The sequence below is a fragment of the Rhinolophus ferrumequinum genome, chromosome 12 (genome assembly GCF_004115265.2).
Source record: "Rhinolophus ferrumequinum isolate MPI-CBG mRhiFer1 chromosome 12, mRhiFer1_v1.p, whole genome shotgun sequence".
Lineage (NCBI taxonomy): Eukaryota > Metazoa > Chordata > Mammalia > Chiroptera > Rhinolophidae > Rhinolophus > Rhinolophus ferrumequinum.
The window spans coordinates 78,292,409-78,306,897 of NC_046295.1; the positions used below are offsets into that span (position 1 = coordinate 78,292,409).

General features: G+C 38.8%; 1 protein-coding gene across 5 annotated transcripts in view; it reads right to left on the reverse strand.

The window, feature by feature from the left end:
• The window catches only part of FNBP1 (formin binding protein 1), a 115,910-nt gene that overhangs the window by 26,599 nt on the left and 74,822 nt on the right, over nt 1-14,489 (reverse strand). For all 5 annotated transcript variants that reach the window (XM_033123835.1, XM_033123834.1, XM_033123833.1 and 2 more), the window contains exons 7-8: nt 1,840-1,968; nt 366-512 (exon numbers count right to left, since the gene is read on the reverse strand). In XM_033123835.1, coding sequence (XP_032979726.1) covers nt 366-512; nt 1,840-1,968 — 276 coding nt within the window. The remainder of the gene's footprint in view (nt 1-365; nt 513-1,839; nt 1,969-14,489) is intronic.

Consider the following 14,489-nt stretch of genomic DNA (forward strand, 5'->3'; position numbering starts at 1 on the left):
ACGGGACTCACTGCCTGTACACATCTTCTACCTGAGAGGAAAAATAAACCGCCTGTGCAAGACAGGACGGTGCTTGTCACGTGACGCTAAGCCCGCACTAGCGGGTTCACTCCCACAATCCTGACAGTACCAGTGATGACAGCATTCACCTCCTCTAGTGCAAATAGCATCACCTGGTATCAATGGAAACTAACCTTACAAAACAAGCCCATTTGAATGTGGAAGTAATCATGTGATTGAAAAACTTAAATCAGGCCGATCAGGAGAAGACTGAACGAGGTAACCCCTTTGAGTCTTCTGGAAGGGGGCGGAGAAATAATGGGACCACAGACAGTTATAAGTCAAGTCCAACCTACAGTACTTACATTTTTTTGATCAATGGACTCAGCTGCCTTCACGATTCCATCCAGGCATTTCCCAATGATTGGGACCACCTGCCGATCCACCTCTGCATAGGTCTTCATCGATTCTCCCATCCTCACTATCCTCCTTTCCTCCATCTCTTGTATTTTCTGTAACATTGGATTTTGTATAAAATCAATTTGGCCCACAGTTATTTAAGGATGTCGTTTCTCAGCAGCACTGTTACCTCGAATAACTTGGCGAGAAGGGAAATGGGCCTAAAAAGGGTTCGAGTTAGAGCACCTGTACGTTTGCTGTGCCTCGGCCTTAGCCAGCTGTACACATATTTTATGAATTCTTAGGCCGCCTAAATGGATTTTTTACACAATCCTACTCCAATGTCAGTAAGAACTGCAAACTCAAGTCGTTTGATTATTAACATTGTTTGGTGTTAGATTTCAAACTTTTCCTCCATCTTTAATCCACTACTTTACTTGTACCAAAAGCACAGTATTTGCTTAACTGCCTCATCCCAACACAGGCTGGGATGAAAGCAGTGTGCCTACTGTGTGTATAAACACGATGAAGCAAATATTCATTTTTTTTTCTACAACTGGACTTGAACTTGTAAGAGATTCCCAAAGTGGGAGAACATGGATAGATCTTTGCTCATGCCATTTTTGACAACCTGCAGGAGCCAAAAGAAAAACAATTCAAAGGAAAGAACTGTCACCTATTCAAATCCTACCACTATGAATGCTGCTTTCAGTCCTAGAGGTTGGCTTTTTTTTTTTGTAACCTGCGTGGTTGTGGGGACAGAGCCCCAAAAAGCAGTTTCCAGGCTCTCGGCCTCACATAGAAAGGTGCTGGCTCAGGTAGTAAATGGCCGTCGACTGTGATCAAATGGCCATCAGCTGTGGCTAGTTGGCCGTCAGCTGTAACCAGTGAGCAATTGGCCACTAATATAACTGCTGTGGCTACGCTAGCAAAAAAAAGGGGGAGCTAGCAAGAAGATGGTGGCTGAGTCTGCAAGCGGCACAGTGAGGGTTGAGAATTGTGTTGCTCCTGGTTCCTGTGTCTCCAACCCAGCCGCCAGTGAGAGTATAGTGGTGTGACTCCCCTACCTATGGCTCTGTGGGTGTTCCTTTTTGGCCTCACCATGTCCTGTGTTCTTATGTGGGGAGCAGGCCAAGAGACCCCGCATGACACCCTGCATGACAGTGGTCCGGTTAGCAAAGAGTATGTTAATCTAAGAATCACAGTTCTAAGACTGTACGTGCAAACCAAGGAAGTTTGCAAAGGCTACTGATTAATCTTGAGATTAATATTGTATTTTATCTTATTGCTAGTCAATGCTTGATCTGAGTGCTTTACGAAATGATTTGAGGGAGAGGAAATTTAGGATGACATAAATACTTAGAACCTGAGCCCAGCAAACACGATTCTAAAGCCACGTGTTTCTAAGAAAGACACATCTGAGAGACCTGAATCACTTACCTGATATATAGTGGGAATGTGACTGTAGTAATACTCGCGCTGCTCATGGTTGAATTTCTGAAGAATCGACGAGTAATCTGCTTTGCTGTCCTCGGCCATTTGGTGACGTATTTGAGCTTGTTGTCGTGCCTGAGGGCAAAAAAGGATAACATCCCCATGTCTACAGAGAACAACAAAAAGCCTGGAATTGGAAACTGGAGGGGCTGGGGTCAAATTTACCTCACGTGTGTTGTCTTTAGCAGGTGCTATTTTTAAAAAATCATTTAGAATTTGAATTTACTTTAGGTAAGGATGTGTGTCCTAATTTGTCACAGACCTCACTCTTCTCTATTGCCTTAACTTGTCGTTCCTTTCTACTTTGACACAAGCACCACCATTCTTTATTGCCTACACTTGGCTGGTTCATGTACTTATGTTGCCTGGATGTCCCTTGTGGGAATCTCTATATGTATCTTTTTTTTCTTTTTTGTTTTTTTGAGGAGGGCACAGGGGAATCCTTATAGTTTTAAATCCAGTTGTCAGTGGGGTGCATGAACTCAAAAGGCATATGAACCACTGATCTAAATGGACTTTTCTAAAACTCTCCACTATGTTTATTTTTAATATATACCTTAATGAAATGGTAAGCATGGCTCCCTCTTTGTGCTTTTTATGTTTTTGTGCGTGCTATTTTGTGTTTTACTGGATTGCTTTTCTCCTAATCAATAATCAAATTCATATATTTGTTTATCCAATTCATGTTTTGGTTTATTGCACGCCTACAAGAAAGGGGCAATTGTTGACACACCACAGAATTGATTTTAAAGCTCAAACGAGAATGTCTGTACACTTTAGAGTCATCCACAAATACCAGAGATTGTTAGGCTGGTAATGCCGTCTTAGATTCATCCAGCACTCTAGGTGCCTAGATCAATATTATTATCTCATGAATTTTCAAGACAATCTGAGGTCCACATGAGGCAAAAACTACCGACAGCCAGAGGAAGAGATGCTTGGCCTGTAGGTGGCTCGGCAAAATCGACACATTGAGGCAAAAACGCAACAGGAGGGGCCTTGTTCCAACATAACCAAGGCAACTTGTGCTTTGTTTTTTTGTTTTGTTTTGTTTTACTGAAACTAATAGTTTAAAAGGGGGGGCATAGGAATGTTCAAAGGTAAACACTGGGGGCGGTTGGTCCCACTTTGTATCTCATCACTGATAACATCTGTCGGTTTTTTTACCGTCTCAGCATTTTTATTGGTTTCCTGCCTCTGTGACTGGCAGGTATAACCTGGTTTTCACTTCCTTGACTCATTTTACTCACATGCCTACTGGTGAAAGCCTGAGGTGGTCACTCGGTTGGCTTCCTTTATTCTCTTCCCCATTCATACACTTCCCAAACGAAGGTAACAGTATCAGTATTTCCAAGTGAATTTCCTTATTACCTGAGGTTTTTAGTTTCTTAAGGCCTGCAGGGACTTCAAAACCACTTTATCCACTTCTCATCTCCCTTTGGTTCTCTCGCTGCCACATTGTTCCTCTTGGTTGGTGGCTTGTTGACTCCCTTTCTGACCATATGCTTTGGCTTCTGCTTCCACTGTGCCCACTAGCAGATATGTAATCTAGTCCCCAGAATGTTAAGTCCTGACTACCTGAAAAACCCATGCCCTTCGACACACGGTAGCCCTCCTCTGTTTCAATAGTCGTTTCCCCACCTACGTGCATCCCATCTGTTCCTCTGATGCGACCAACACGAAAATCCTCTTAACTCCTTCACTTCCCTAGAGTTTTATCATTTATTACTTTGTTATGAATATGAAAAAAACACGGAAATTCCCAGGGGTAGACCTCAAATGTCTAAAAACTTCTGTTTCATTCACAAACTTTCCTCAGAAAGTCTTACAAAATTCCAAGGAGGGGAGAGGGGCACTTTCATATCTTCTGTAAACAAGAGTAATAAGTAACAACATGGAGAGTCCCCTTATTCGTTTTGGAGAAATGATTCGACCTTGGTGAATTTTTAAAATAGCTTAGTTCTGAAATTGAGATCAGAATGTCATTCTATACACACACACACACACACACACACACACACACACACACACCCCACATCATGAACAGATTAATGCTTCCTGACAATCCATCGTACCAACCATGGACTATTTCACTGATGAGAACTGGAGGCGAGCCCTCCAGAGGTACCCCAGCACCGTTTGGGTGGAAGGGGCTGTAATCCTCTTCCTTCTAGCTCCCCAGAATCTCCAATGATACCTCCCCTTTGGCTATATGATTGCTTTTGTAATCACATTAACTCCTAAGAGTCCCATGACGCTCTTACACTGCTTATCTGTAGTAATCCTGAAGCATAACTAAGGACCACTACATGTGAGCCGGGGAAGCAACTGAAATATTCAACATCACGTACAAAACCAGGCTGGAAAGCTAGCTGAGTAGAAGCAAAAACAAAAACAAAAAACAAACAAACAAAAAACACAGACAAACATACGCTAGAGGGAATGGGTCTGCCTTTCATGTTAAAGAAGATTCTCTCTCTCTGGGCATTTTTCTTGAGTGCAAAAGTTTGGACATAGATGGCAAAAATATATGTATTTCTACAGTCTCTCTCTCACTCCCTAACAGGATAGAGAAGTAGCAGAATATCATTGTTCACCAAATGCTGCAAGGCCACAGCAAAAAGGCAGGACTGTCTCATTCTCAATTCCAGCACTCATCTGCTTTAAATCAATATTCACTCTGGAATCCCAGGCCCACGGATGCGCCATTGTTCTGACCAAGTTTTACTATGGAAAATCTATTTTTATTTAGTAATCTGTTCTGTTTATTTGACAGTGGGAAGAGTCAGTTGAGTCAGTCACTCATTATATCAGATATATTTTTAAAAATATCTTTAATAATATTTTTTACAGATGTATCTGGAGTAACCAGTTAGTCACTATATATTTAGAAAGTGTATCTCCTTATATCTAAGACTACATGAAGATTATACGCATCGTTCTAAGTATTACTTTGTCTTGTGCACCTGAAACTAATAAAAAATAAAGTTATTTTATAAGCAAAATAAATAAGTCACTAACAGACACGTTAAAAAAAAAAGATTATAAGCATCGTTTTTTCTCACCTCTATTCTAAAACTAGCAACTGTTATCTTAAAGAGGTTCGGTATTTCCATTCTAAGCCAGACCATGAGAGTTTTCTTTTAATTAATTTTCCCATCCTAATAATAAAAGGCACTACATCTTCTAGCAACATTACTGTAGGACAGAGAGAAGCTCAGAGGATTTTGTTTTTTAAAGAGTCAGAGTGACAGAACTTAGAGATAATATTCTAAAAAAGTCCAGAATGACCACAACTGTCTGAGGCTGTAAGTCACAGACACCTTAGAATAAGATCTAGACCACTTTTACCATCAATCAGAAAGACTGAATTTACACTTGAGAATTTCTGTGACAAACCCTGGGGAATCTCCCCTGATAAATCCACATAGGCCTAAGTAGGTACTGTTTACACATGACTTCACTGCTCGGTAATCTTAACCCAGTCCGCTCCTCGGTTTATGGAAGTAATCCTGCCTAAAAGGTCAGACCAGCAGTTTCTAAATAAAGAAAACAATATTTTAGAGGCTGAACTGCTGCCCCGTGCTTCTAAATCCTAATGGGTTTAAAGACAAAAGTACTGTAACCCATTTAGTTGAGATAAATTTAGATGATAAGCATGGCTGACGTGAGTAGCTACTTCCTGTTCAATTCGGTATTGCCTTCTCCTTACCGTTTCAAATATTAAGGAGAGACTAACACTGGTGGCTGAGTGTCAACTGTCGTGAGCAGAGAAGATGGGGGCACCAAGCAACTTTTCACTTTCACACAACGAACAGAGTAGGTCTGCTTACAAAGTTATACCTTCACATCTTTTATCAGGGCTGCTTAGGGCTTTTGACCCTTCAACCAAATGAGCAAATATTTACACATTAACTATAAATAATGAGATTTAGGAATTTTTTGACCAAGACAGACTTCTCAGAATGTGAACCACTACTCTTCCTTAAGTGATAAACCATTTGTTGCAGTAGCAGGGAGAGCTTTTGGAAAGTCACTTTTTCCCTTGGTTAGAAGCATGTAATACAAGGAATTACAAAGGCCCATCCTTTATTACCCCCAAATTTGGGGAGAGCAAATGAGGACTACTGGACAGTTATCCCTGTTAGCTCAAATGACAGTAAATATTCCCCGGAGCAGCTATGCCTCCAGTATTTTATTTCGTCATTATCATAAGAGACCAATTGTATTTTAGGCTGAAGGGGACAGGGGGCTAATTCGAGATTTTATTCTGAGTTCACTATTCTGCACGGCAGCTAGCTGTCTGCAATTATTATCCCATAGCTGGTGACGTGTGACCACTCCACTCAGAGGGCAGATGGGCCTGCCCGCCGTCACCGGAATCCAGCCAGGAGGGCGTGTGGCTGGGGCTGGAGGCGCAGCAGGAATCTGGCACCCGGCCCTTCGATCCACCCCTGTTCAGTCTACCTAAGCCTCTGACTTAAAATTGTGGATAAAATTAAACGTCTGCACTTAGTAACCTGGGTTATCTGGTCTCGCGCGCTCTCTCTCTCTCTCACACACACACTTTCTCTCTCTCTTTAGTTCTTTTTTTTTTTAAAACCCAATTACAGTTGCTGTAAATAATTCAAATTTACAGAATTGTATAGTTTAGAAAGTAGAAGTCCCTGTACATTCTACCCTCTGATAACCACTATTGACAGTGACAACTCGGAGCTCTTGATTTGTTGGGGGAGGGGGTGGGGCTGAGAAAACATCCAGAGGAAGCCCAGCTGCAATACCACTAAATGAAACCACAATGAACATTACAGTGATCCCCCGGCAACAGCTGGCAAACTTGGTGAGTCTGACAGTCACCAAGGAGCTCCAGCCAGGCACCTTCCCAATGGACATGGCCAGGTTAGGGAGAAGCTCTCGCATTTTCACAGCATACAAGGGAGGCAGGGGCCACTGAATATTATGACCTACATTCTAGGTAATTTTGACATTAGAAAAACAGCAACCTATTGAGAATGCCTGAAAACTCTAATTTCTCTACTGGATTTCTCTAGGATTTGTCAATGACTAGATGTGAAGTGGATTTTATCCTGTCTTTGACCCAGCAATTCTACCTCTGGGAATTTACCCTAATGAAATAATTCGAGATGCTCACAAAGGATATCATCACAGTATTGTTTATAATAGCTAACACTTTGAAACAAACGCCAGGTAATGTGATTGATTAAATATGTCATGTCCTTGATGGACTATAATGTGTAGCATGTAAAAAAATAATGCCAAAGAATATTTAATAAGGGAAAGAGAAAGCTGTATATAATTTAAAAAATCTTAAGTTTCCAAAAGAGTATTTACAGCATAATCCCATTATTGTAAAAATAAAACATTAATAATGACCACTTCTGAAAAGAGTGACTAAGGGATATTTTATTTGGCCAAAAAGATTAACAAGAGACACATTTTAATGCTGAATTCCAGACACCAAAGAGGTATGGCTTGCCTTTGAGGTGGAAAAAAAAAAAATACACACAAAAAACACAGAAAACAAAACTGAAAAGATAATGTAGTAGGAGGGATACTAACAAAGAGAGATGAAAAAGCTCTCTGTCTAGAGCAATGTTGTTGTACGATAAATGGCATTGTTCAAATTTCCTAGCAAACTGTTGCATCTAGAATACATTTTCAAGTTCAAAACTAAGAATGCATTAACAAATTCCTATTCAGACTGAGTGCTGTGAGTTTTTGTTGGAGACTTTCAGGCAAGGAACTTGCCAAAACAATGAGTCTGTCTTTGATAAATTATAAGGGCAGCTAAAATACAAAACAGAGAAAAACTTCAAAATAAGTTAACCAAAGAAATATGCTTGAAATATTCCAGCAATTTCCTGATTTTTTTTTTTTTTTTTTAAACAGTCTTCCAACTTGTAGCCCCAGTATGGTAGGTTTCTTTGGTGCACAGTCACTGAAATGGAGAGAATACGGACAGATAGCAAATGAGACCAGCATCTCAATCCCACATGGGCCATTCACTTGCTAAACAGCTTTACGAAAAGGCCTTCTATTTCCCTACACCCTGGTTCCTTATTTGAAAAGTAGAATTTGCAATACCTATTTGCTCAAAGTGAAAGACAATTTCTGCTAAAAGAGAAGCCAAGGCTGATACTGTTTATTTTGACATTGGCACAACTCCAAAGTGGGCTGCTGTGAGCAAATATGGTAGGAGCTCAGGTGGTTCTAAGACAGCTCTCCTGTGGTTCCTCATGCATTGCCATTGGCAAGAGACTTGAGTTTTCAGTTACGGTGGGTTTTGAAATGATCTCTTTCTCTTCCCCACTTAATAAATAACCCTAACAAATAACCTCACCATAGAATATGATGAACATTAAGTTTTGTATACATACAGCTGAAGATAACAGCCTGGATTCTAGAAAGTTAATGCCCATATGATCACCATTCTCTATTGCTGTGGAGTTACTATGAAGAACAAAAATACTGAAAGCACTTTGTAAATATACTTCTAGAAAAGAAAGTTCCTTAGAAGAGGCAAAAAGTTAGTCATGACACATATCCCAGAAACAGAAATGAAATACCATACTTCCAGTTATGAAGAAATCTGAGGTGTTTGGTGGCAAGTTAGCAGCTGTTCACCGTGATTACCCATGTCACAAAAGATGTTCAAGCAGTAATGTTTAGTACTGAAAATCTTGCATGTGTCATTTAGTATATACTATCAATAAGGTCAAGATGTAAGATCACAGACCTTTCCTCTATTATAACCTTCGTGTTAGTTTTCTCTGCTTTTCTTTAAGCTGGGTGACACTGAGCAAAACTTCTCTAGTGACCAGAGAAGACAGCAGGAAGATTGTCTAGGTCTCAGGCTATGGGGTGTAGTGTGCTCTGAGAAAGAAAACCTTAAACTTGTGTATATTATACAGATGGTACAAGAATTCCCAGCCCAAGTAATGAACATAAAAATCAGTCCCAGCTTGTCTGGCAGAAACAAATATAAAACCTTGCTGGGAGAATACTTCCACAATCCTGCTTTTATGGGATTATCAGAGAAAAAAAACACATCCCTGTTGAAGATATGTTCAAACAACAAAGATAATAATAACCATGAATGCACAAGGAAATAAATCACCATGAGAACTGACACAATAGAGAAAAAATTATCACCATAAGAACTTGAGCTAAAAGAATAATTTGAAAGAAAATATAAAATAGGAACATTTAAAAAGATTAAAGAAATAAAAGAAGCAACAGAAATCACAAGAAAATAATACAAGACGTTATAAAGATGAAGCATATCTGAAAAAGAACCGACTGGAACTTCTGGAAATAAAAAATGCAGTCACTGAAATTAAAAACTTAATAGATGACTTGTATAATAGAATAATTGAAGAGAATTCATGAAGTAGTAGAGAAAGTTACACAAAATGTAATGTATAGATAAAAAGAAGTGGAAAGACTGAAAATGAAGTTAAGAACCGTGAGGAATCAAATGAGAAGTTTCACACACACCTAATATGAGTCCCAACACCAACAAATTGAAAGAATAAGAAACAGGCAATATTTCAAGAGTTAACACCTGAGAGTTATTCTACATGACAAAAGGAAGAAATCCACCCCCAACCCTGAACCACGAGCAGAGTAAACTAGAAATAAAAAGTCTGTACTTTGCAACATCATAGCGACGCCACAGAACACCAAAGGTAAAGACACCAAAGGTCTTTTACAGCTAGGGAAGAAAGTCAATTATCTACAAAGGAATGGAATTAAGTAGATAGTCAAGTTCCGAACAGGAACAATTAATGATAAAAGACAATGGAATGATATTTTCAAAACGGTTAGAGAAAATAATTGTCAGCCTGGAATTCTATACCTAGCTAAACTATTACGTTAGAGTGAAGACAAAAAAACCCATTTCAGACAAATAAAAAAGGAGAACTTAATCCTCACAAATTCTCATAGAAAAAATAAACTAACCTATCATCCAGAAAGGAGGAAATTTACCACAGAAAGGAATAATAAGCAAGAAGTAACAACACTTGGCCTGCATTCTCACATGGCTACAGCTGTATAGACAGATGGTGAATCGATGGCTGTCCCTCTTTAGATGGTTCCTGTAGCTCTTAGTTTGGTACAGTCTCCTCTCTTTATTGGGTCCCCGATACTGAGGCCTCATGGCAATTATTATTTATCATCTTACCCCCACCTACTATTGCCTGCCTAGTCCTGTAGGCAAGGGCAGTGGCTCACGTGAAAGAGCTTACTTAATATAATCCAGCAGTAAAGTCATATGAACTCAAGGCACAGAGATGTGCTTCAGTCACATCCAGCGGGGTCACTCTGGGCTGAGGTAATTTAACATTTCATAGCTTTTCCCTTTTTATCTATAAAGGGATAAAAGAATTATGGAGAGGATTAAAACCCTTTCAGAAAATATTAAACACTTGTCCAGCAGAAGTTTTTTTTTGAGAAGCAGGTTCAATAGCATTTCATCAGTGTCACATTCATTTTGCCATTTTGCTTTTAACATCCTTCATCATCCGTTCTCATCTCACCTCTCCATTTAGATCCTAATCAGTTCCCTGTTCTGTCAGGCAGGCGAGCATCTGCAATGTGTTTCCCTCAGTGGTCTGGAGGAAGTCCTCACTTGTTCTCGCTCTGCTCCTTTTTTTCAGTTCCTACCTATCCTTCACACTTAACTGCCAATTTCTCCTTCAGGCTTATCCCAACAACCTATAATCTGCACAGAGCTTTTTTCAGAGGCAGCATCCATGAACAGCTTCTGAGCTCCTAATAGTTGCACCAGATGATTTCATATCAGTTTTTTTTTTTTAGCTGCTATTGTTCTGATTATTTTCACCATGTAGTTTGGCATGTAACATGATATCTACCATTTTCTCCAGTTGACTCAAGTTTTCCTTGTCTCTCCACCTCATCCTTATTTGCTACCTGGGGTCCTCATGAAAGGCATCCATTATAATCCTATTGATGCTATACACTACTTGTTCAATAGATATTCTTGTAGAATGTCTAGAGGCCTAGAATGTTCAAAATATACTCAATAGATTTATAGCAGGTTGGAGGGGAAAGAACTGAGGAGGGAGATGACAACAACAGTGTTGACCAATAAACGGAAGTCCAAAAGCAGGCCACTGCTCTAGACACATCATGTACCACTGAAGCCTCACAACCAGCCCTTGAGGTGCGTAATATTACCCCTATTTTATAGAATAGGAAACAGGCTCAGAGATGAAATAAATTACCTCATGCCATGCCATTAGGGAGTGGTAGAAACAAGACCTGAACCCATTTCTATGTAGGATCAAGATTAAGAACATGCTCTTGGCCAACCTAGGCCATTTACTAACAGTAAAAATTAAAATATTTTATTAATGAGCTGCCATATGAAAGTCTTCCGAACAGTGAGAGGCACACAGTAAGTGCCAAATAATCAAAGCCACACACACACACACACACAAACATAAGCAAATATCATTTTAATTCATTTAATTCATTTTTATTTCATATTCATATATACATGTAACATGAATATTTGTATTCATACTATATTTTATTTAATTCATTTTTATCTTCAGATCTAGGGTATAAGAATGACTTATCATCTTATTTTGCTCTATTGGTATTTTGTACATTAACTTAGAGATTTGTTAATGATTATACTTTTCGGAGCACTAAGGCAAAGTTAAGATAAACTCATGTCAACATTTTAATGTAAATGAGAATATTCCCATTAAATTCTATTTCGCATGTGAAATGTCAAAGGAAGAAAACATATCCACTATAACTCAGGACAAATATTAAGAATTGAAACAATAGAAACCATTCAGGATGTAGACTTAATACAAACACACCGAGAGGCAAAATAAACAAACTAGGAACCCTACAGATCTGACTTCTTACAGGATAGATATAAACAAGAGAATAACAAAAGTGTCTTCTCTAGAATCCTTAATTTGAACATTGATCCACTTATAAAAGAATAGTTACAGCAACAATATTTATATCTGATAGTCTCATTTGAACTCTATACATTTTTCTCTTGCTGTAAATAAAAAGCATTTTAAACCGAAAAGGCTTCAGTTGCAAAATTTACTTCCTGTAGTCAAACTAACCGCTTCCTCTGTAAAAGAAAAATTGTTTTCTAACTTATTACAATAAACAATTCCTTCAGACATTTCATATGAAACAAATTTAGGGAAAGCACTGAAGACATTAACATGTTCAATAAAGACGTCAACCTTGTAGTTACAGCAAGGGCAGAGAAAACATTTAACAGGACAACTCCTTATACGTACAATAACTTAAGTAGTCATCTTGCTAGAGACTGTTTCCCCAAATGGTAAAAAAATTTAACACTGCTACTCAGCTGTGTTAGAACAGAACCAACCCTGGCCTTTCTGTGCTTCTCGAAGCTGGCAACTCTGCTTCTAACTGAAGCAAATTCCTGAGCTACTAAATTTCATTTGTTTAAATCAAGATAACTACCAAATGGGTAATCATTCAAAGAAAATTCCTTCATACTTGCTTTAAATGGCATGGATTCTTTCCTATAATTTTAATTTTCTCTCAACATGTGACACATAAAGCACATGAATATTTTATTGCAATTAGAAACATGAAGTTTTATCACTTAACTTCTTAGAATTCTACTTTAATTCATACAGGACTCAAAATCTCCTATTCTGCACATGGACAGCGATGTGAATTTAAAAGCTAATAATGTTCAAAGCCAAGTATTTTTAGAAGCTCTAATATCCCACAAAAATGGAGTGCAAATGCCCTAAGAAACTGATACACTGTTCTAAGTGCCCATGGCCAGGATTTTAATTTAATTTAGCTTTAAAAACATTTCCTCAAATCAGGTTATATAATAAAACTCATGCGTAAGCCAAATAAGGAAACCCCCTCACACTGTATAGAGAATTCTTCTGGGAGGTCAACGCTCAGAATTGCAATGAATGGGAATAAAGAAGCCAAATAAATTGTTTCATGGCCCATAACTGCCCATAAAATTGAGACTCGGGCAGTCAAAGAGTCATTCAAGTCGAATGAAACTAGACCTATAAGAAAAAGAGAAATAGATACTAGAGTTTAAAAAGCCTAACTTGAACTTGCTGACAACTTCTGCAGATCCTTGTAACCACTAACTGCAGTTTCTGTTAAACAATATCCTATTTTGCATTTAGAAATTATGTAAGAACTAAGAGTCACAAGGCAAGGGCGAATTAGAGAAAGGGAATTATTCACTGCCTGACATGGATGAACTCAGTTTAAAGCATGCATTTAGAAAACACTGTTCTCTCTGTTTGGAAATATTAGTTCACATTCCATTCATTTTGATAACCTTTTCCTTTTTCATCCCAACACCACACTAACCAACTGCAGCACTATCAGAATCAGGTACTGTCTTTCATCCAAGTTTGTCCAGCATGTTATCATTCCAAAGCAGAGTGACAGATAAAACCTGACTTTAAAGTCTTTGTCACCAAGATGCCTTTCAAGAGTTGCTTAGGGAAAAATGGTTGAAAAAGGAAAAATTCACTAGACAGTGAACTAAATATTAGGAAGAAAATGAAAGGCACATTCCTTAAAGCCAAAGATTGCGGGATTACAAGTGGGTGTCTGGGCCAACCCCACCCCTTGCCAGGATGTAGTCAATGAGTAATGAGTGAGGGAATGAATGAAAATGAATGTGAACATTTCACAACTTAGGAATTCAGTCAATAAGTTAAATGTTTTTTAAAAATGAAAAGAAGACCATGAACACATGATTCAATTAGAATTCCCTTAAACAAAAAAAAAAAAAAGTATATGGGAAGCCAGATGGCTCAGTTGGTTAGAGCGTGAGCTCTGAACAACAGGGTTGCCAGTTCGATTCCCACATGGGCCAGTGAGCTGAGCCCTCCACAACTAGATTGAAGACAACCAGCTGCTGCTGAGCTTCTGGACAGGCTGCCGGATGGCTGTTGATTGAAAACAGCGACTGGACTTAGAGCTGAACTGTGCCCTCCACAACTAGATTGAAGGACAACGACCTGGTGCTGATGGGCCCGGGAGAAACACACAGTTCCCCAGTAAAATTAAAAAAAAAAAAAAAAAAGTATGAGGTAACTCATTTGGGGGGCTAAGTGAAGACAGAAATAAACAGATTTAGAATTTATTTGGATAAAAAGTTGTACCAAGCAGAAGCAAACTGTATGAAAAATAACTACTAGACAGATTTTAGATAGATTTTTATAATATAAATTAATGGTTACTTAGAATTCTGATTCTTCAGAAGCAATCTCCAAACTGTATAAAGCTTGAAATATTGATTCCATTAAAAATTAGTCTTGGCCACCTCTCTATACACTAAACTCCAAACCCACACACACACACACACACACACACACAAAATAATACTAAAATAAAAACTGAAAAAACAAAAAACAAAGAGGAGGAGGCCGGCCTGGTGGCTCAGGCGGTTGGAGCTCCGCGCTCCTAACTCCGAAGGCTGCCGGTTCGATTCCTGCATGGGCCAGTGGGCTCTCAAACCACAAGGTTGCTGGTTCAACTCCCCGACTCCCGAA